Source organism: Haliotis rufescens, unplaced genomic scaffold, assembly GCF_023055435.1.
Source record: "Haliotis rufescens isolate VD_foot unplaced genomic scaffold, xgHalRufe1.0.p SCAF_8, whole genome shotgun sequence".
NCBI lineage: Eukaryota > Metazoa > Mollusca > Gastropoda > Lepetellida > Haliotidae > Haliotis > Haliotis rufescens.
In genome coordinates, this window is record NW_025964372.1 from 51,758,562 (window position 1) to 51,782,516 (window position 23,955).

The 23,955-nt window shown below is 47.3% G+C and overlaps 1 protein-coding gene across 2 annotated transcripts; it reads left to right on the forward strand.

Moving 5' to 3' along the window:
* On the forward strand, nt 1-6,705 carry LOC124145622 (zinc finger protein 91-like). Of its 2 annotated transcripts, XM_046515467.2 has the most exons (3): nt 1-37; nt 3,155-5,523; nt 5,587-6,705. In XM_046515467.2, the coding sequence occupies exon 2, from the start codon at nt 3,230-3,232 to the stop codon at nt 5,477-5,479; it is 2,250 nt and encodes a 749-aa protein (XP_046371423.2). In that variant the 5' UTR covers nt 1-37; nt 3,155-3,229; the 3' UTR covers nt 5,480-5,523; nt 5,587-6,705. The 2 variants fall into 2 exon arrangements, with proteins under 2 accessions (XP_046371423.2, XP_046371422.2); XM_046515466.2 differs by having other exon boundaries at nt 3,155-6,705.
* The last annotated feature ends 17,250 nt before the right edge of the window (nt 6,706-23,955 follow it).

Here is a 23,955-nt window from a genome sequence, read left to right on the forward strand (position 1 = left end):
ACTCCCCTTGGTAAAATGGCTGTCAAGTAAACCTCTTGTAAGCTTTACAAGACACTTTCTTCAAATTCTTAATTAGTTCTGCGGCGATCACGACTTACATTTGTCATTTGTATAACGTAACACTGTTTTATAAATATTATTTCAGTGTAAATGCTGTGGGCGTTTAGGCATTTCCTGGAATTATCGTAAAATGATTCTCGAACATAAATCGTGTGTCAAGGGACACGAAATTCAGGCCAATGCCTCCTTAGCTTGGAGTGAAAAGAAAACCAACTGATGCTTATGAAGTAATAGCTTTAACATTTAACATAATGCAGCCCCCCAACTCTGTTTTCTATTCTAGTCAGCATTTACTTTTTGTCTGTGAGGTTTCGTGGTCGAACGTGAATGTCAACTGTGATGTTGATCTGTTGTTGGGGATTTATCAAAGGAAAAATAATTTCAATCGATTCACATCATGGCACTAAGTCTTTAACTAGTTTCATCAAGTGTGCTTTTATATAAGAGATCACCATGCCTACTGAACATTGTGCTGGTAGTGGCAGATGTTCCATTAAAGCAATTTAAATAATTGGTGTGATTTACATTGATTATAGAATCTGTTTGCCACCCAATACTATGAATTGTATCATAAAAACTGTCAAGCAAAATTAATCAATATAACTTCACCACTCTCACATGCCTCTTCAAACTTAAGATTTACTTGTGTTAGGGTGCGGATAACTCTATCCTTAACCCCTGGATCAATGCATGAACATATTGGCATACAAATTCCATATGGGCTCCAAATAATTAAACTGGCTGATCTAAAGGGCAACAATTCTTCAACTTTGAATGTATTGACATATGGATGGCTTTTTCTTCATGGATTCAAAATTTGCTTCTTATGGACTATATTCTTGACTGGTTTAACTTGTGTTCAGCGCTAATGCATCTTGTGATTACACGGTCTAACTGAAGTGGTGCCAGCAAGGCGGCTGATAGTTCAAGTATAGTTGCCCTTTTAGTACGAGGGGTGTTCATTAAAGATTTCCCCTAAACCACTTAGGGTTATCATATTTGGTTGAAATTTCACATGTGTAATGATACATGTATCTATGGGTTATGTCTGAATTTGCAGCACCGAACTATTAATCTTACCACTTTTACAGGTGTTATGATCGAGTAGGGTATGACTATGGAGCAAGTAGAATACCGAGCAGTGATTAGGTTTTTATATTTGAAGCAACTTATGGGGAAGATGCCCCATCATATGACGTTGTTAAACACTGGCATTGCCAGTTCAAGTGTGGTTGGACATCTGTGGAAACAGCTGCCATTCCTGGTTGCCCCCATTCAGCCATTGATGAGGACACTATCCATCAAGTGGAGACCGCCATTTTGGCAGACCGACGTATAACTGTTCGCCAGTTAGCACAAGATTTTAAGATCAGTGCAGGGTCTGTGGAAAAAATCATCCATGACAATTTGAACATGCATAAGGTGTCTGCACGATGGATTCCCAGGTTGCTCACACCTTTCCAAAAGCAGGAACGAGTCAATTGCTCAAAGGATCTTTTGGACATGTGCCAAAAAAAACAGGCAAACTTTTTTGACAGACTTATCACACAGGATGAAACATGGGTCCATCACTATGATCCTGAGACTAAAGTTCAGTCGATGCAATGGAAGCATGTGGAGTCACCACCCCCAAAGAAGGCACGTGTCCAACCCTCTGCAGGCAAGGTCATGCTCACAGTGTTTTGGGACCTGTACGGAGTAGTGATGATGGATTTCTTGGCAAAGGGTACCACAATTACAGGAGCTTATTATGCTTCACTGCTGCAGAAATTGCGGGACGCTATCAAGCTTAAGAGGCGTGGCGTGCTGACCAAGGGTGTCCGTCTCCTGCAAGACAATGCTCCAGTACACAACTCTCATGTTGCCCAGACAGAAGCGCGGTCCTGTGGCTATGAAATCCTTCTACATCCTCTTTACTCTCCTGACCTTGCACCATCTGACTTCCACCTCTTTCCAACCATGAAGTCATTTTTGAAGGGAAAACGTTTCACAGATGATGAAACACTGATTTCTGAGGTCAAGTCCTGGTTTGAGACGCAAAATGAGGACTTTTACAAGCGAGGTCTCCATAGTTGCATAAAACGATGGGAGAAGTGTGTAACTCTTGGTGGTTCCTATGTGGAGAAAGACTAATACCTATGCCAAGTTTCATTCCACTAGGTCCATTGGAAGTGGGTCAGGGGAAATCTTTAATGAACAACCCTCATATGTTTAGCATAGTTGAGAGACCCATATTCAAAATCTTCTCTTCAAAGGAAAACCCAGACATTGCACTTCACAGTAAATAATCGTCCTGTTTCATAACAGTATCAAGCACATAAATGTGACATTAACTTATGCGCCCCATTTTAGTAGTTTATTTGATTTTGTTAGTTTGTTGTTTAACACAGCACTCAGCAATATTCCAGCTATATGACAGCAATATGTAAATAATCATATCCGGAGCAGACAATCCAGTGATTTGAGTATTTCATTTGAAGCAGTGATTCATTTTCAAATTAATCGGGGAGTCTTTTCAAATGGTGATGAAGTAATGTTGACAATTATTTTGTTTGAAATATTTCATGTCCAGTTTGTAGACATTGTTTGGCAGGGTTTGGGTAATTATTGGAGGCAGGAATGTATTGTATCTTGAAATTTGAGTCAGCAGTTAGTCAAAGTGTTTTTTTAAAGACTACATCAATTTTCTGAACTGCGAGTTGGCCAGAGCCTAGTCACTGTTTAAGTCATAAAGACAATTCTCAGCATGCTCAGGAGCAAACATACATCGACCCGTGAGGATCCGGGGTGGAATAGGTCTTCAGCAACCTATACTTGCCGTAAAAGGCGACTATACTTGTCGTAAAAGGCGAATAACAGGATCCGGTGGTCAGGCTCGCTGACTTGGTTGATACATGTCATCGATCCAAATTGCGTGGATCGATGCTTATGATGTCAGTCACCGGATTGTCTGGTCTAGACTCGATTATTTTACACACTGCCGTCATATAGCCAGAATATTGCTGAGTGCGGTGTTAAACAACAAACATACATACTGCAAACATACATCACTGAAATGTCTTGTCAGTTTAATTCAGTCCTATTCTTTTTCCAGACAGTACACAAATGTGACCAGCTGATGTGGCTGCAGTGTTCCTGAAGCAGCTGTTTTTTTTGGATACTCAGCAGAATGAAAAAGAGAAAACACACAATGATGACAAAGACACAAAGTGAAACAAAGCGGAAACTGAATGTTTCCCAACAAAGCACACCCCAAGATATGGCTGATTTGCTGTCATGCACATTTATACAGATGGTGGTCTTGAATAATGAACTGGAAGTTTCACTGAAGGTACAGTCTGGTAGTGACAGAGAGGTACTCAAACTGCTTCAAGATGGCATCACCAAGTTTGAAAATGTTTCAGCAGAAATACATTCTTCGAAAAACATGTGTGCATGTGTTGAATGTGGGTCCCACGATGCTGTGAAGTGTAAGGTGCTTGCGTTCAATATAAGAGTGGATGAAGAGATTTACAAATGTTCCAAGTGTAGGGACGTGAAAGTGAGTCAATCCCGGCCATGTACTGGTGAAACTGAACACTGTAGAAGTGACACCAGTGCAAAGGATAATAACGATGCAGATATTCCTGTGACAGAAGAAGTGGATCTCAGGAGTTTCAGAAAATTAAAATTCAGTGTCCCAGGTGAGAATGAGGCAGCTGTCAAAGTTTCGGAATCTGAAACTATGAGCGTAGAAACCAGTGACAGTAGAAAGTTGAGGAGGCGAACAAGGAAACAAGATGCTCAGTTTGTTGAAAATGTCAGTGAAGATGAAAGCGACATGAAGGTAGGCCATGTTGAGGATAGCGACAATGATGCCACATTTCACATCAAGGAGAAACATGTGTTCGATGAGGAAGAAGCAAAGCATTCTGGGAAAAGAAAAAGGAAACCAGATATAAAAATAAATAAAAAATCATCCTCTCACATGTGCAATATATGTGGAAAACAGTTGTTAAATATAAAAACTTTAAAAAGTCACATGACCACACATTCGGCAGGAGATGGTCACACATGCAAGATTTGTAACAGGAAGTTTTCGCACATACGATATCTCAAGAAACATGAGAAGACACACACTAAAGACAAGCCATATTCCTGTGAAATATGTGGGCAGAGATTCAAGCTGAAAGAATCCGTGCCCAAGCACATGGTGCTCCATGGTGGTGTGAAGCCTCACAAGTGTGATGTGTGTCACAAGGAATTCCACCTGGAGGAGCAGATGAAAAAACATCGACAGATACACACGGATGAACGCAAGTTTATTTGTGAGCTGTGCGGGAAACGTTTCAGGACTCAGGGAAGCATGAAATCTCACAAAGATACTCATGAGGGTCCGTTGAAGCACAGCTGCGACCAGTGCGGGAAGAGTTACCGCAGTGCGTGGTATCTCAAGATCCACAGAAAGACTCACACCGGGGAGAATTTGATCCAGTGTCACACCTGCGGGGATTGGTTCATCGATCCCTGCTACTTCAAGCTACATCAGAAGAAGTTCTGTAAGGGCAAGCCGCTGGCTTGCAGCATGTGTGATCTGGAGTTCCCTCACAACCAGGCCCTACAGAGCCACATGGGACTCCACACTGGCGAGAGGCCCTTCGGCTGCAAGATCTGTGGCAAAGCTTTTGCCAAGGCCCCACTGCTGGCTGAGCACACAAAGAGACACACCCTGGAGAACTGCCACACCTGTCAGTATTGTAAGAAAGGCTTCATTAATAACAAGGAGCTGAAGAGACACGAGAAATGTCATGTGAACAAAAAGAAGAAAGCTAGTCTTCCGGAGAGACTTAAACCAGGGCGAATGGATACCCAGGTTGTGCAGGTCCAGGAGCAGGTCCAGGAGCAGGTCCAGCACCTGGACCAGGTTGCCGTGGAGGTAGAGACTACAGGGCAGTTGGCAGTCTGCCAGTTCCACCAAAACACAAGCCACCTTCAAGTTGTGACTACTCCCCCTGATATAGCAGTACCTGCTGGGGAGTCCTGCAACAGGTACATCCCCAACTCCATCATGGACCATGCCAGTGCCTCCACCTACACCATCACCTCGGTCAGGCCCGACCTCGACAACTCTGGCGCCAGCACTCAGGTTTTGGATTCTCGTGGCGGCCACATCACGGTCCACGACTCCATCCCCATCACCCACGTGTACACTAGTCCTTCACCTGCAACTGTCCACTTCACGCCCCCCCCGTCCTTCAGCATGCCCCGCCCACTTCCCCCTCCGGCTAGCATTGTCTCTACCCCAGAAGGAGAGCAGCTGCAGCAACTGCATCCCATCTCAACAACGTCAGACATCAACATGGCGTACGAGAATGAGGCTTCAGTGCAGCATCTCCTCCAGGCAGCAGCAATCATCAAGAACTATCCGTCTCATTACTGATATGGAGGATGATCAAAGCATCCCTGTGTCGGGTTTCACAAGAACTATCCGTCTCACTACTGATATGGAGGATGATCAAAGCATCCCTGTGTCGGGTTTCACAAAAACTATCCCTCTCATTACTTCTTCCTGTTGGGATTCTGAATTAGAATTTGTTCCCATCAACTTTTGCTGGTCGTAAGAGGTGACATAATGGATTGGACGGTCAGATTCAGTGACTTCGTCATCATACAATCACCCCGACAACATGGATCATTGCTCATAATATCAATCGGCGTTAAATAACAAACTTGCAAACACACTTCTCATTGCCGAGTAAGCATGGTGCAGCTTTGAACATTATTCTTGTGAGCTGACAGCGTCAGTGTGGGGTTTAACAAGGATTTGTTGTGCACTCTGTCCACTTGACAATCATGTTTGCTGCAGGCAATCAGTTTGGGACAGTTTACCGACATTCTGCTCAAGAGCTTCAAGTACGGTACAGCTGTCATCAACTTGTTGCGACTGAAGGCGTTCGTTTGTTACAGTAGATCTATTGATGTTATGCCCACAACTGTATTTTGTGAAGTTTATGTTTATGCAAATGTTTGTGTTGTAGCAGATATTTTATCATGTATTTTGGCAACATCTTTCCAGACTTTGCGGAAACAGTGTTCTTGTTATGGATACCGGACTTCGTATGGACTATGATCAATGTGCATATCGTACCAGGGTTTGTTTGTTATTTTTGCCAAAATCTGGGGTTGTTTTAAAGGTGGACATTTAGAGAGAAAAAACACTGTCAGGTCTATTATCATGTCTGTCATATATATACACTATATATGTACTATGAACTTGCAGGTTTTACAGTGGGAGTTATTTCCCCTACCTCATTATGCCTTTATAAGTGTAGATTGGGAGAGAATGGGGCCAAGTGGTAAAAATATTCACATGTCCCACTGAAGGCCTGGGTTTCATTCCATAAATGGGTAAATTGTAGGAAACACATTTCTGGTGACACCTCTGTGACCTTGCTGGACGATTGCTTGCAGCAACATAAACCCAACTCTCTCATCCCAAGACCAGTTTAATTATTTCATATTTTTTTTTACAGATATCCTTTCAATTTTTAGCAACGTTAGAAAAACAGGTCCTTTTTCTCCATGTTTTGTCAGGTTGAAGGGAAGAGTGTTCAGTGCTGTAAGTCATGAAATTAGGGATTGGCCATTTGATATTTGAGAGGGAGGGCGGGGCGGGATTTTATCTATCGAAAAAAATAAATTGTCCCCAAAAGTTCTTGTAAAATATAATTTTGCTTCAGACTGTTGAAAAAAAAGGAATTGCATGCCACCCTGTAGGTGAAAAATATATCAATTGTATCAATACGAATTCCCAGGTTTACCCTTATTTGTTTCCTCTCTCTGGGGCAGTCAGGTAGCCTGGTGGTTAAAGCGTTCGCTCATCAGGCCGAAGCCCCGGGTTCGATTCCCGACCTGGGTACAATGTGTGAAGCCTATTTCTGGTGTCCCCTGGCGTGATATTGCTTGAATATTGCTACAAGCGGCGTTTAACCTTACTCACTCCTCTCAAGTGACGTTTTTACAATTGTTGTCAGTATTGATGATGAAAAGCTTGTTAGTGAAACCGTTGTGAGAATCTGGATGTTGCGGTGGATGACCTACAGTGGAGACCTGTGTTTGATTTAAATCCTCCTCAGATGTACTTTGCATTTATGTAACAATTAAATAAGCAAAAATACAGCCATTCACATCATGTTTCTGTGTCCTCTGTGAAATTGATCACTGATACTTTCCGTTGTCATGTGAAATATTTCTCATCTCATGCAGGTGATTGCCAGACCTCATTTTCTCCTTTTACATGGACATAGTTTAGATAGTAACTGAACTAAACTAGTCCCGTTTTCTTCATATATGCTCTGAGCTGTCAATGAAAACATGTATACTGTCTTTGTACATGGTAGGGTTTTATTATCGCCGGTAGAGTCCATCTAGTGCAGTGCGTAATATATCATGGCAGATTTGATCTATAAAAATCCTACAAATGATTTTCAAAACCTAGTAAATAAACTTCATTCCATAAACGTTCTATAAAAACAGAGAAAACATGACAGTGTGACAAAAGAGGCCACTAAACCCAGAAATTCAACATTTTCAGAATTAAGTTTTTTTTGGGGGGTAGGGGGTATGTCTCAAAACTTAAGGAACTAAGTCTTTAAACTGACATCAAACTTTTGAACTGGTCTCTTACTATGAGTGAGGGAGTTAAAAAAATATATGCCATATTGAACAGTATTGTATTTTATCACGGCGTGTCAGCTTGAAGATCTGGGGTAGAATAGGTCTTCAGCAGCCCATGCTTGCCGTAAAAGGCGACTATGCTTGTCGAAAGAGGCGACCATCGGAATCTAGTGGTCAGGCTCGCTGACTTGCATGGATCGGTGCTCATGATGTCAATCACTGGATTGTCTGGTCTAGAGTCAATCATTTACAAACAGCCGACATATAGCTGGAATATTGCTCAGTGCGTGTCAAACATCAACCAAACAAACGTGAGAGGAAACCCTGAAGTGATGCAGGTCTTTGACTTTAACCACTTCGGTGAAACCAACTAAAGAATGAAAAACAATTTTTCCAAACTTTTGGAACATATCAGAATCACTTCCAGACAATGTTCACATGTCCCTGGCTCCAAGATTAGGGAGCTGTGAGGCAAGTGGTCAGTTGTCACGGGCTGCCCCCACAACACACGATACACAAAGGGACACTGACACACAACGGGACACTGACACACAATGGGATGCTGACACACAACGGGACACTGACACACAACGGGACACTGACACACAATGAGACACTGACACACAACGGGACACTGACACACAACGGGACACTGACACACAATGAGACACTGACGCACAACGGGACACTGACACACAACGGGACACAGACACGCAATGGAACACTGACACGCAATGGGATGCTGACACACAACGGGACACTGACACACAATGAGACACTGACACACAATGGGACACTGACACACAATGAGACACTGACACTCAACAGGATACTGACACACAACGGGACACAGACACGCAATGGGATGCTGACACACAATGAGACACTGACACACAACAGGATACTGACACACAATGGGACACTGACACACAATGAGACACTGACGCACAACAGGATACTGACACACAACGGGACACAGACACGCAATGGGATGCTGACACACAACGGGACACTGACACAAAATGGGATGCTGACACACAATGAGACACTGACACACAATGGGATGCTGACACACAATGGGACACTGACACATAATGAGACACTGACACACAATGGGACACTGACACACAATGAGACACTGACACACAACGGGACACTGACACACAACGGGACACTGACACACAATGAGACACTGACACACAACGGGACACTGACACACAATGAGACACTGACGCACAACAGGATACTGACACACAACGGGACACTGACACGCAATGGGATGCTGACACACAACGGGACACTGACACACAATGGGATGCTGACACGCAATGGAACACTGACACACAACGGGACACTGACACACAATGAGACACTGACACACAACGGGACACTGACACACAATGAGACACTGACGCACAACAGGATACTGACACACAACGGGACACTGACACGCAATGGGATGCTGACACACAACGGGACACTGACACACAATGGGATGCTGACACGCAATGGAACACTGACACACAACGGGACACTGACACTCAATGGGATGCTGACACACAACGGGACACTGACACACAATGAGACACTGACACACAATGGGATGCTGACACACAATGAGACGCTGACACAATGGAATACTGACACACAAGGGATGCTGACACACAATGAGACGCTGACACACAATGAGACACTGACGCACAATGAGACACTGACACACAATGGGACACTGACTGGCAATGAGACACTGACACACAACGGGTCCTGTCTCTCACAGTAGCCACACGAGAGTTCATCAGTTCAGTTGACTCCCTGTGAAACCATAGGACACTTGGAATGTATTCTGACCTTGAATCTCTCGTCACATTGATAGAGTTAACATAAAACAAAAGGCATACATAATTATTTTTATTGTCACTCAAATACCATACATTCAACTCTCAATAACAACTTAATCACTGCGTCTCAACAAATAATACAACTAGTCAGCTTAACAAATGATTCATCTTCCCTAACAAAGAGGTAGACACACAAAATTCCTACTGCAGAAATTGGATGACTGTGAATATGTAATGAAAAACAAACTAGAGGCATGTGACCAGTCTTCACAAATAAGGGGGGGGGGGCCTTTAATGTTGGCTCTGGTAGTAGTTGAATCTCTGGACCCACTAAATGTTTAACTTCGGAAATTAGGTTAATGTCAAGGACCACTTGCATTTCATGCTTATTCCCAACACTGATGTCAGTGTAAATTTGAAGAAGAAACAAAATTGTTAAAATTGTTGCAGATCGTGGATATTTACCACTGGTGAAACCAAGCCATACTTGTCTTTTTGTTTATTGCCACAATCAGCAGAATTCCTGCGATATGCACCAGACAATCCGGTGATTAATGGACTTATACAAGTATGTTTCAAACAGAGGGGGTGAGAACCTTGCATGCCCACTCTGGAACCGCATGTTTTCATTTGTGGCAATTCTTTGAATCACGTGGATCTCATGGGATCCTGAAGTATTGGAGTGAGTGAGTGAGTGAGTTGGGTTTAACGCCGCTTTTAACAGTATTCCAGTTATATCACGGTGTGTCAGCTAAATGTGGGAGGAAAGCCCGGAGTGATGCAGGTCTCGGACGTTTACCACTTCGGTGAAACCCACGAGCAGGGGTATGGTGCTGACAAACCTAGAAACATAATCGGGGCAAACCGGGATTCGAAAAACAAGAGTCAGCTGCCTTTGAAGAAGACAAGTTACAACACTGCTGGTGGAAGTCGATCAAGTACACAGGTAGCTCCCACTGCTGGTGGAAGTCGATCAAGTACACAGGTAGCTCCCACTGATGGTGGAAGTCTGACCAAGTACACAGGTAGCTCCCACTGCTGGTGGAAGTCTGACCAAGTACACAGGTAGCTCCCACTGCTGGTGGAAGTCGATCAAGTACACAGGTAGCTCCCACTGCTGGTGGAAGTCGATCAAGTACACAGGTAGCTCCCACTGATGGTGGAAGTCTGACCAAGTACACAGGTAGCTCCCACTGCTGGTGGAAGTCTGACCAAGTACACAGGTAGCTCCCACTGCTGGTGGAAGTCTGACCAAGTACACAGGTAGCTCCCACTGCTGGTGGAAGTCTGATAGAGTACACAGGTAGCTCCCACTGCTGGTGGAAGTCTGACCAAGTACACAGGTAGCTCCCACTGCTGGTGGAAGTCTGATAGAGTACACAGGTAGCTCCCACTGCTGGTGGAAGTCTGACCAAATGCACAGGTAGCTCCCACTGCTGGTGGAAGTCTGACCAAGTACACAGGTAGCTCCCACTGCTGGTGTAAGTCTGATCAAGTACACAGGTAGCTCCCACTGCTGGTGTAAGTCTGATAGAGTACACAGGTAGCTCCCACTGCTGGTGGAAGTCGATCAAGTACACAGGTAGCTCCCACTGCTGGTGTAAGTCTGATAGAGTACACAGGTAGCTCCCACTGCTGGTGGAAGTTGATCAAGTACACAGGTAGCTCCCACTGCTGGTGGAAGTCGATCAAGTACACAGGTAGCTCCCACTGCTGGTGGAAGTCTGACCAAGTACACAGGTAGCTCCCACTGCTGGTGGAAGTTGATCAAGTACACAGGTAGCTCCCACTGCTGGTGGAAGTCTGATAGAGTAAGCAGGTAGCTCCCACTGCTGGTGGAAGTCGATCAAGTACACAGGTAGCTCCCACTGCTGGTGGAAGTCTGACCAAGTACACAGGTAGCTCCCACTGCTGGTGGAAGTCTGACCAAGTACACAGGTAGCTCCCACTGCTGGTGGAAGTCTGATCAAGTACACAGGTAGCTCCCACTGCTGGTGGAAGTCTGATAGAGTACACAGGTAGCTCCCACTGCTGGTGGAAGTCTGACCAAGTACACAGGTAGCTCCCACTGCTGGTGGAAGTCGATCAAGTACACAGGTAGCTCCCACTGCTGGTGGAAGTCTGACCAAGTACACAGGTAGCTCCCACTGCTGGTGGAAGTCGATAAAGTACACAGGTAGCTCCCACTGCTGGTGGAAGTCTGACCAAGTACACAGGTAGCTCCCACTGCTGGTGGAAGTCGATCAAGTACACAGGTAGCTCCCACTGCTGGTGGAAGTCTGACCAAGTACACAGGTAGCTCCCACTGCTGGTGGAAGTCGATCAAGTACACAGGTAGCTCCCACTGCTGGTGGAAGTCGATCAAGTACACAGGTAGCTCCCACTGCTGGTGTAAGTCTGATCAAGTACACAGGTAGCTCCCACTGCTGGTGTAAGTCTGATAGAGTACACAGGTAGCTCCCACTGCTGGTGGAAGTCGATCAAGTACACAGGTAGCTCCCACTGCTGGTGGAAGTCGATCAAGTACACAGGTAGCTCCCACTGCTGGTGGAAGTCGATCAAGTACACAGGTAGCTCCCACTGCTGGTGGAAGTCTGGTCAAGTACACAGGTAGCTCCCACTGCTGGTGGAAGTCTGACCAAGTACACAGGTAGCTCCCACTGCTGGTGGAAGTCTGGTCAAGTACACAGGTAGCTCCCACTGCTGGTGGAAGTCTGGTCAAGTACACAGGTAGCTCCCACTGCTGGTGGAAGTCTGACCAAGTACACAGGTAGCTCCCACTGCTGGTGGAAGTCTGACCAAGTACACAGGTAGCTCCCACTGCTGGTGGAAGTTGATCAAGTACACAGGTAGCTCCCACTGCTGGTGTAAGTCTGATAGAGTACACAGGTAGCTCCCACTGCTGGTGGAAGTCGATCAAGTACACAGGTAGCTCCCACTGCTGGTGGAAGTCTGACCAAGTACACAGGTAGCTCCCACTGCTGGTGGAAGTCTGACCAAGTACACAGGTAGCTCCCACTGCTGGTGGAAGTCGATCAAGTACACAGGTAGCTCCCACTGCTGGTGGAAGTCTGGTCAAGTACACAGGTAGCTCCCACTGCTGGTGGAAGTTGATCAAGTACACAGGTAGCTCCCACTGCTGGTGGAAGTCTGACCAAGTACACAGGTAGCTCCCACTGCTGGTGGAAGTCTGACCAAGTACACAGGTAGCTCCCACTGCTGGTGGAAGTCTGACCAAGTACACAGGTAGCTCCCACTGCTGGTGGAAGTTGATCAAGTACACAGGTAGCTCCCACTGCTGGTGGAAGTCTGATAGAGTACACAGGTAGCTCCCACTGCTGGTGGAAGTCTGACCAAGTACACAGGTAGCTCCCACTGCTGGTGGAAGTTGATCAAGTACACAGGTAGCTCCCACTGCTGGTGGAAGTCTGACCAAGTACACAGGTAGCTCCCACTGCTGGTGGAAGTTGATCAAGTACACAGGTAGCTCCCACTGCTGGTGTAAGTCTGATAGAGTACACAGGTAGCTCCCACTGCTGGTGGAAGTTGATCAAGTACACAGGTAGCTCCCACTGCTGGTGTAAGTCTGATAGAGTACACAGGTAGCTCCCACTGCTGGTGGAAGTTGATCAAGTACACAGGTAGCTCCCACTGCTGGTGTAAGTCTGATAGAGTACACAGGTAGCTCCCACTGCTGGTGTAAGTCTGATAGAGTACACAGGTAGCTCCCACTGCTGGTGGAAGTCTGACCAAGTACACAGGTAGCTCCCACTGCTGGTGGAAGTCTGATAGAGTAAGCAGGTAGCTCCCACTGCTGGTGGAAGTCTGACCAAGTACACAGGTAGCTCCCACTGCTGGTGGAAGTCTGACCAAGTACACAGGTAGCTCCCACTGCTGGTGGAAGTCTGACCAAGTACACAGGTAGCTCCCACTGCTGGTGGAAGTCGATCAAGTACACAGGTAGCTCCCACTGCTGGTGGAAGTCGATCAAGTACACAGGTAGCTCCCACTGCTGGTGGAAGTCGATCAAGTACACAGGTAGCTCCCACTGCTGGTGGAAGTCTGACCAAGTACACAGGTAGCTCCCACTGCTGGTGGAAGTCTGACCAAGTACACAGGTAGCTCCCACTGCTGGTGGAAGTTTGATCAAGTACACAGGTAGCTCCCACTGCTGGTGGAAGTCTGACCAAGTACACAGGTAGCTCCCAATGCTGGTGGAAGTCTGACCAAGTACACAGGTAGCTCCCACTGCTGGTGGAAGTCTGACCAAGTACACAGGTAGCTCCCACTGCTGGTGGAAGTCTGATAGAGTACACAGGTAGCTCCCACTGCTGGTGTAAGTCTGACCAAGTACACAGGTAGCTCCCACTGCTGGTGGAAGTCTGACCAAGTACACAGGTAGCTCCCACTGCTGGTGGAAGTCTGACCAAGTACACAGGTAGCTCCCACTGCTGGTGGAAGTCTGACCAAGTACACAGGTAGCTCCCACTGCTGGTGGAAGTCTGATCAAGTACACAGGTAGCTCCCACTGCTGGTGGAAGTCGATCAAGTACACAGGTAGCTCCCACTGCTGGTGGAAGTCTGACCAAGTACACAGGTAGCTCCCACTGCTGGTGGAAGTCTGACCAAGTACACAGGTAGCTCCCACTGCTGGTGGAAGTCTGACCAAGTACACAGGTAGCTCCCACTGCTGGTGGAAGTCGATCAAGTACACAGGTAGCTCCCACTGCTGGTGGAAGTCTGACCAAGTACACAGGTAGCTCCCACTGCTGGTGGAAGTCTGACCAAGTACACAGGTAGCTCCCACTGCTGGTGGAAGTCGATCAAGTACACAGGTAGCTCCCACTGCTGGTGGAAGTTGATCAAGTACACAGGTAGCTCCCACTGCTGGTGGAAGTCTGACCAAGTACACAGGTAGCTCCCACTGCTGGTGGAAGTCTGACCAAGTACACAGGTAGCTCCCACTGCTGGTGGAAGTCTGATAGAGTACACAGGTAGCTCCCACTGCTGGTGGAAGTCGATCAAGTACACAGGTAGCTCCTACTGCTGGTGGAAGTCTGATAGAGTAAGCAGGTAGCTCCCACTGCTGGTGGAAGTCTGACCAAGTACACAGGTAGCTCCCACTGCTGGTGGAAGTCTGACCAAGTACACAGGTAGCTCCCACTGCTGGTGGAAGTCTGACCAAGTACACAGGTAGCTCCCACTGCTGGTGGAAGTCGATCAAGTACACAGGTAGCTCCCACTGCTGGTGGAAGTCGATCAAGTACACAGGTAGCTCCCACTGCTGGTGGAAGTCGATCAAGTACACAGGTAGCTCCCACTGCTGGTGGAAGTCTGACCAAGTACACAGGTAGCTCCCACTGCTGGTGGAAGTCTGACCAAGTACACAGGTAGCTCCCACTGCTGGTGGAAGTTTGATCAAGTACACAGGTAGCTCCCACTGCTGGTGGAAGTCTGACCAAGTACACAGGTAGCTCCCACTGCTGGTGGAAGTTGATCAAGTACACAGGTAGCTCCCACTGCTGGTGGAAGTCGATCAAGTACACAGGTAGCTCCCACTGCTGGTGGAAGTTGATCAAGTACACAGGTAGCTCCCACTGCTGGTGGAAGTCTGACCAAGTACACAGGTAGCTCCCACTGCTGGTGGAAGTCTGATAGAGTAAGCAGGTAGCTCCCACTGCTGGTGGAAGTCTGACCAAGTACACAGGTAGCTCCCACTGCTGGTGGAAGTCTGACCAAGTACACAGGTAGCTCCCACTGCCGGTGGAAGTCTGACCAAGTACACAGGTAGCTCCCACTGCTGGTGGAAGTCTGACCAAGTACACAGGTAGCTCCCACTGCTGGTGGAAGTCGATCAAGTACACAGGTAGCTCCCACTGCTGGTGGAAGTCTGATCAAGTACACAGGTAGCTCCCACTGCTGGTGTAAGTCTGACCAAGTACACAGGTAGCTCCCACTGCTGGTGGAAGTCTGACCAAGTACACAGGTAGCTCCCACTGCTGGTGGAAGTCTGATAGAGTAAGCAGGTAGCTCCCACTGCTGGTGGAAGTCGATCAAGTACACAGGTAGCTCCCACTGCTGGTGGAAGTCTGATAGAGTAAGCAGGTAGCTCCCACTGCTGGTGGAAGTCGATCAAGTACACAGGTAGCTCCCACTGCTGGTGGAAGTCTGACCAAGTACACAGGTAGCTCCCACTGCTGGTGGAAGTCTGATCAAGTACACAGGTAGCTCCCACTGCTGGTGGAAGTCTGACCAAGTACACAGGTAGCTCCCACTGCTGGTGGAAGTCGATCAAGTACACAGGTAGCTCCTACTGCTGGTGGAAGTCGATCAAGTACACAGGTAGCTCCCACTGCTGGTGGAAGTTGATCAAGTACACAGGTAGCTCCCACTGCTGGTGGAAGTCGATCAAGTACACAGGTAGCTCCCACTGCTGGTGGAAGTCTGATCAAGTACACAGGTAGCTCCCACTGCTGGTGGAAGTCTGATAGAGTACACAGGTAGCTCCCACTGCTGGTGTAAGTCTGATAGAGTACACAGGTAGCTCCCACTGCTGGTGGAAGTCTGACCAAGTACACAGGTAGCTCCCACTGCTGGTGGAAGTCTGACCAAGTACACAGGTAGCTCCCACTGCTGGTGGAAGTCGATCAAGTACACAGGTAGCTCCCACTGCTGGTGGAAGTCTGACCAAGTACACAGGTAGCTCCCACTGCTGGTGGAAGTCTGACCAAGTACACAGGTAGCTCCCACTGCTGGTGGAAGTCGATCAAGTACACAGGTAGCTCCCACTGCTGGTGGAAGTCTGACCAAGTACACAGGTAGCTCCCACTGCTGGTGGAAGTCTGACCAAGTACACAGGTAGCTCCCACTGCTGGTGGAAGTCGATCAAGTACACAGGTAGCTCCCACTGCTGGTGGAAGTCGATCAAGTACACAGGTAGCTCCCACTGCTGGTGGAAGTCTGACCAAGTACACAGGTAGCTCCCACTGCTGGTGGAAGTCTGACCAAGTACACAGGTAGCTCCCACTGCTGGTGTAAGTCTGATAGAGTACACAGGTAGCTCCCACTGCTGGTGGAAGTTGATCAAGTACACAGGTAGCTCCCACTGCTGGTGGAAGTCGATCAAGTACACAGGTAGCTCCCACTGCTGGTGGAAGTCTGACCAAGTACACAGGTAGCTCCCACTGCTGGTGGAAGTCTGACCAAGTACACAGGTAGCTCCCACTGCTGGTGTAAGTCTGATAGAGTACACAGGTAGCTCCCACTGCTGGTGGAAGTTTAACCAAAGTACAATCTATCTTTTCGTGAACTCCTGGTGCCATACTATTTGGTAGTGATTCACAAACACCTCCTTATGATATTGTCAGAATCGTACAAAGGACCCTGCTTTTAGTAGTAATTCTTTATGATTATGGAAATTATTTTTGTCGCCTTTATTTACAAAGTTTATGTGGATCTCAAATCATATTTCATCTTTGCAAACCAATAATATTGCAAGGCAGGACCTCAACAGCAGACTGTCTGCCATCCTTGATAACACGTTGTATTACTTCTCCATCCTGTGATGACAAATCCCTTACCCATCAACCCACGAAGATTCCGGGGTAGAATAGGTCTTCTGCAACCCATGCTTGCCGTAAAAGGTGACTATGCTTGTCGTAAAAGTTGACTAACGGGATCGGGTGGTCAGGCTCACTGACTTGGTTGATGCATGTCATCGATCCCAATTGCGTGGATCGATCTCATATCAATCACTGGATTGTCTGGTCCAGACTCAATTATTTACAGACTGCCGTCATATAGCTGGAATATTGCTGAGTGCGGCGTTAAACAACAAACCAAACCAAACCCTGACCCATCAGCTTCAACAACAGATCCCCATCTTCTGGAACCTGCTGAACTTGTACTACGTCATTGAGTGTCTCACACAATTCTCTGTTCTGCTGAAAATCAGACAAGACAGTATTTATTCATGATTGAACAAAGTTAGTAAAATCTTTTTTACATTTGTATACTTATCCTGCATTACTCCGTATTGCATTTACTGCTGTCTTTTTGCAGAGACGAACTGTGTGAGATCCAGCTGCTGAAGAAAGTTGTTCCCACCAGTACAGGAAGCAGTAGCGCCCTCTCACATTGGGCACATGACCCGAAGTCATGATGTCACATCAAAACACATAACCGCTTTAAACATAACATCTGAAACTTTGTGGGGAGGCAGTGTAGTGAAGGGAGGGCACTTAGACTTTGTAATGCAGGATAAGTATACAAATGTAAAAAATATTTAGATTTTACTAAAAAATTTTAACTTATCCTGCATTACTCCGTATTGCATCTTTATCAGACGGCATGGCCGGTGGGCATACCTTCAGATGTGATCCGACCTGTGAAGATTCCGGGATAGAATAGGTCTTCAGCAACCCATACTTGCTGTAAAAGGCGACTAACGGGATCGGGTGGTCAGGCTCGCTGACTTGGTTGATACATGTCATCAATCCCAATTGCGTGGATCGATGCTCACGATGTCAATCACTGGATTGTCTGGTCCAGACTCGATTATTTTACAGACCGCCGTCATATAGCGGGAATATTGCTGAGTGCGGCGTAAAACAACAAAACATCCAACCAAATCAGATGTGATCCATAATAAACCCTCTTCAAAGTCCGATGAATCCACACCGCATACAAGTGATGACCGGAACATTTACGACCATCCCTGTCTTCGATGCAAAAAAGAAAAACCCGAATAGGTGATAGAATGAGGCGGATAGCCAAAAACTAGAACTTACCTAAGAGCGAAAGCGGAACGTAGTTGAGCCCTCTAATCTGTGGTGATAAACACAAGAGAGTTCGACGGGCCCCGCTCAGGGTATCGAAGAATCAGCGGCATTGGTGTCAATACCTACAACCATTTCCAAGAGCGAATGCGGACCGCAGAAGAGCTCTCTAGTCTGGTGGTGAGGAACACCAGAGAGGTCGACGGGCCCCGCTCAGAGTATCGGAGAATCAGTGGCGTCAGTGATTGGTGACCTCTTGGGCTACAACCAGGGACCAAAACTGTGAACGCCGACGACATTTTCCAAGGCTACATCACGGAGATAGGCGCTGGCGAAGGCGGAGTCAGATGACCAAGAACAGCCTTCCATAAGCGACTGGATGGAACAGTTATACCGTGAAGAGCCATGGTAAATGCGATCGCCCTGATCTCGTGTGGGTTGATAGCCTTGGGTGAGGGTCCAATCCGGTGGCTTTATAAGCTTGGAGGATGACCGCCCGGAGCCACAGGGAAAAAGTTTTCCGGCTGACCACCAAGTCAAGGAAGCAGAAGGTCTGGCTAAGCAGGGATGGAAAGTGGAGAGTACTCCGGTTCCTCACACACCACACCATGGTGATGTTGTCCAAGGACATGATCAACAGGACGTGACAAGGAAGCTGGAGGGGCCGGGAGCGCCAGAGGCGCGGGGAATTCTATGCCAGCAAGTGACGTCCTGGATAAGCGCTTTGATCTCGAGGCTGTTGCTGTGCCAATGGTGTTGATCTCCGGATCACAGTCGGTCACAACGTGGGCTGGTGTGGGCAATCCCAGAACACTAGCCACTGACAAGGTGGAAGCGGCAGTGGAAGAGCGGGAAGTCATGGTAAATGAGGTCGTCTACAAGACTTCAAAGTTGAAAAGTCAGCAACGGGGGTCATTATGTACCGTCGGGACGATATGTGGAGAGGTGGTCTAGCCTGCGAACCAAACCCCATGTAGACAAAATAAACCAGCTCTACAAGTTCTTGACATGTGACATGTAAATCACTCTGCGCAGTAGCTGAGAAAGCTGCATTGGAGCCGGAAATGAGGTGCAATCTCCACACACAGACAATCCTCAATGAACTGTGTAGTAGACATACAAGTGGTGTACCCGAGTTTTGCGAAAAAACCGGGAGCGCCATGTAAAACCCGGGGAGCGCCGAGGAAGAGTCTCTTTGAGGAAGGCTGGCGCTAAGGCAGGGTAGTGGAGCGTTGGTGCCAGCAATATCGACGAAAAAGACAGTGGATGTTGTCGTCGAATGGCGGGGCCGGTGCAGAGCGATATGATACACCGTGGGTACCCGGTAGCCTATGACGAAGGGGTCAAACAGGCTTAATGAGCCTAAACAGTGAAGATCTGCCAGCTCTGATACAGATGCTGTCCTGTCCTTGAAAGACATGGTTTCACCTTGCTTCTCTGTGTGACAGTCTATGAGATGTCAGGAATAGAAGCAGATGTCAGTGGCGCCGGAGAGGCAATTGCCGATGGCGTACCTTATGTCGAAGTAGAAGATCGGTAGAGATACTAAGCTTGTTGAAGCTTGTTGATCTAAGCGCCGGGGGCGCCATGAACTAGAGGCACCAAGAAGCTGGGCTGAGACACTCAGGCACCGTTGGCGTCGGGAGAGCCGATGGCGTCGCTGCTGTCAACGTAGATGGTGGAAGAGACGGAAGACCGGTCCCGTTATGGGCGTCACCGGAAGGGACGATGTTGTTGTGGTGTAGAAAGACTGCAGTCTCCGAGTTGTAAGCCATATCAGGGGTTGACGAGCACGTTGAGTGAGGTGTGTCCTTGATACTCGTTTCGAGTTGAAGGGGCACAGCGATGAAGGACTGCAACATCGGCACTGTGTTGTGAAAGTACAGGGCATCTTACAATCACGGCAAAAAATGGCGGGAAAGTAACAAAATGGCAGGAACAACATTGCGCCCGTAAATTACTGTGACTAGAGCCACAAATGAGCGATAAACGTTACAAATTACAGTGGGAACACCCTAAAGGTAACAGCCCATAAACAGGTAACAATGTAGCAGCATACAATGAATGTAGAAACACGCAAAAAAGAAGAAAAAATAAGCTTTAGTTTCCATAGGGATACAAAGTACGTCTGTCCTTGTAGGTGACAAAGCAGTTATGTGTTTTGATGTGACGTCATGACTTCCGGGTCACGTGCCGACTGTGAGGGGGCGCTGATGCTTCCTGTACCGGTGGGAACAACTTACTTCAGCAGCTGGATCTCACACAATTCGTCTCTCTGTCAAAAGACAGCAGTAATGCAATACGTAGTAATGCAGGATAAGTTAAAAAATAAATCTTTCTGTAACGCCAAAATACCAAAAGTATCAAAGACAAGATTGTCTCATGGATTTCACATTCTTCTTATCAATGTTCAATGCAATTTTTAAGTACAGATACTCGTACCTTTATTTAATACCAAACAATTCCCTGAAGAAAGAAAAATTTAATTTGAATTCCACAAGTCAATTAAAATGCCACTAATTCCAGGTGAGAATTGATCTTCAGCAACCTATGCTTGTCATAGCAGGATCAGGTGGTCAGACTAGGTGACTTGGTTGATGCATGTCTTCGTATCTCACTGGATTGTTAGGTACAGACTCAATTACTTACAGACCACCGTCATACAGTTGGAATACTGCTGAGAGTGGCGTTAAACAACAAACACACAAGCATTTATAGGCATACAGCTGGAATATTGCTGAGAGCGGCGTTAAATAATAAACAGACAAAACTTACTTTCCAGACAGCAGCAGCTCATTCTGGGTGGGCGTCCTTCCCCGCCTGCAGCATGTCGTACATGATGTAGGAGGTCCCACCAGACACAGGGAGAGCTGCCAGACTGACGGACGACTCCATGCTTGGTCCACCACTAGCCACCTGAACCCGCGAGTCGATCATCGAGCTGTCGATGGTCATGAGACCCCCTCCTGATGTGCTGGACAGAGGGATCTCCACCCTGCTCCCTATCTGTGTGGAGCCACTTGAGTCAGCACCCGGGGCTGGAGGCTGAATGCCCCCTGACAGATGACACAAGGGTTGAGTCAGAGGGCTCTGTGTGGACAGATGACTCAAAGGAGGGGCTGCCACATGTTCCTCAGAAGATCGGTTTATTGGAAGGATTGCTGTAGGCTCCTTGGCCAACTGTGAAAACTGATGAGTCAATATGTGTTTGTTGGCCGATTGAGGATGACTAAGCGTGTGCTCCTCACACTGACCTGGGTGTGTCACTCTGTGTTCACTTGAGTGTGTGAGATGTTCCTCGACTTGGGTGTTGGAGGATCGACCAGGTCCCAGCTCAGCCTCCAAGGTTGTCCCTGTTCCTCCAGAGCTGACAGCCACTGGCTTTAAAGCATTGTGACCTGTCGCGTCAAATCGCGACCCCTTCGAACACTGAGTGCGCCTCGTGTGTCTCTGCAGGTCGTGGGCCGTGTAGAAACGTTTGTAACAGATGCTACATTGATGCGTTTTCATTTTCAAGTCATGGCGTTTGGCATGTTCTGCTAAGGCTTCCGAAGAGGTATAAGCCTTCCCACATGTTTCACATCCAAACGGTCGTTCCCCTGTGTGAAGCCCCATGTGCAGGACAAGGTCATTGTTATTAGCAAATCCTTGTCCACAGACGTAGCAGTTCTCCTTCCTGGCCTTGCAGTGTTTCTTCTGGTGGAGCTTGAGGTACGCAGGATCTGCAAAATGTTCTCCGCAGGTCCTGCACTGAATCAGCCCTTCGCCTGTGTGGCTTTTCATGTGGATCTTGAGGTAGCGGGGATCTCGGTAACTCTTGCCACAGATGTCACACTGGTGTCTCTCGTACCCTGTGTGCATCTTCATGTGGCTCTTGAGGTATTTGGGAGCTGGACACTTCTTGCCACAGAATTCACACACCAAAGGGTTCTCTGTGTTGTGTATCTGCATGTGCTTCTTCAGTGTCTTCTTGGCAGCGAACTCCTTCTGACACACATGACACTGAAACGGTTTCACCGAACTGTGCAGAAGCAGGTGGTCCTTAAGGGTGGATGATGTGATGAACTTGTTGCCACACACTTCGCACGAGAATCTCTTCTCACCTGTATGCTTGCTCCGATGTACATCGAGAAGTTTCTGTGTGAAAAACGCCTTGGAACAGAAACTACACTTGAATTCTTTCTCCTTTGTATGTTGTCGCTTGTGTTTGTTGAGATGGGGGCGGGAAGCGAAGTGAAGATGACAGTACGGACAGGCAAAGGGACGTATTCCCTTATGAATTCGAATGTGCGTCTCCAAATTTGTCTTGGTCATAAATGCTTTGTCACACAAGCTGCACATAAATGACTTCTCTTTCGACAGATGTCTCTTCTTGTGGGCACGGAGTCCACCCGTTGAGGTGAAGGTCATGCCGCAAGTATCACACTGAAATGGACGTTCCCCCGTGTGGGTACGGATGTGGTATTTTAGAGCAGGCGCCAGACTAAACGCCCTGTCACAGATATCACACTTGAATGCCTTTGCATGGCGATATTTGTGGGTCTTCCAATTTGTTCGTGTCTTAAACCCCAGACCACACACATCACAAACGAAGGGCCTGGCGTCCGTGTGCGAGGCCTTATGCTGCCGCAGGTTGGACGCGTGTTTAAACACTTTGTCACAGATGGGACATCTATACTGCTTTGCACAGGCACATCTCTTCTCACTGCCACACGTTTCACAAACCTTGCGAGCCGCCACCTGGGGCTCGTCCTCGGCTGACTCAGCTTTATGCTTTGCTTTTCTTATGTTTTGGAGACGACTTCTGGTCACAGGTTTTTTAACCATAATTCTTTTAGTTTTTGATTTCTTGAATGCTTGTGGATTGTTTGCCTCCGAAACAATGTCTGTCTCTTCCCAGGGTGGATCATGACATTCAAGTGTCTGTTCTGGGACAGATGTTTCTCCTTCCACATCCTCTAAAGCTTTAATAGGACAATTTTCTGGCTCTTTCAATGCTTTCAAGGCTAAGACATACCGCTCTCGTGGTCGACAAGATCGTCGGGGTCTCCCTGAATAAGTCGTAAACACCTCATTGTTCTCCATATCCTCCATTGATGAATCAACTGTTTTAACTTTTAATTGTTGATCATCATTAGCTGCTCTGTCCCTTTCTTCATCCAAATGTGTGTCAAGATCATCATCATCATCATCATCGTCATCGTCATCCCTTGTCACTGAGTCTGCTGGGTCCACACTGTTTCTTCTTGACCTTATAGTGTTTTCCAGAACTGCACTATCAGATTCACTTTTGAAATGAGTTGGAATGCCTACAACATCTACTCCAGGACCACAGGCGCATTTCTCATCCACCGATTTCAGATTGATACGGATCCATGTCTGCATCTTCTCCAGCTTATCACCACACTTGTCACACCCGTCCGCTTCACCGGGGGAGACAGACTCCGCTACGACCTGAGTACAGGTCACAACCCCGCTGACAAACTCACGGAACATTTGCCTATCAGCCCCTTCCTCTCCCATCACCAGTTTCAGAGTCAGGTCAAGAGCCCCGTCTTGTACAGAAGCGTGCGTGAACGAGCATTGGAGGATAGTTGTGATCAGGTCCTGCTTGGACTTGACGC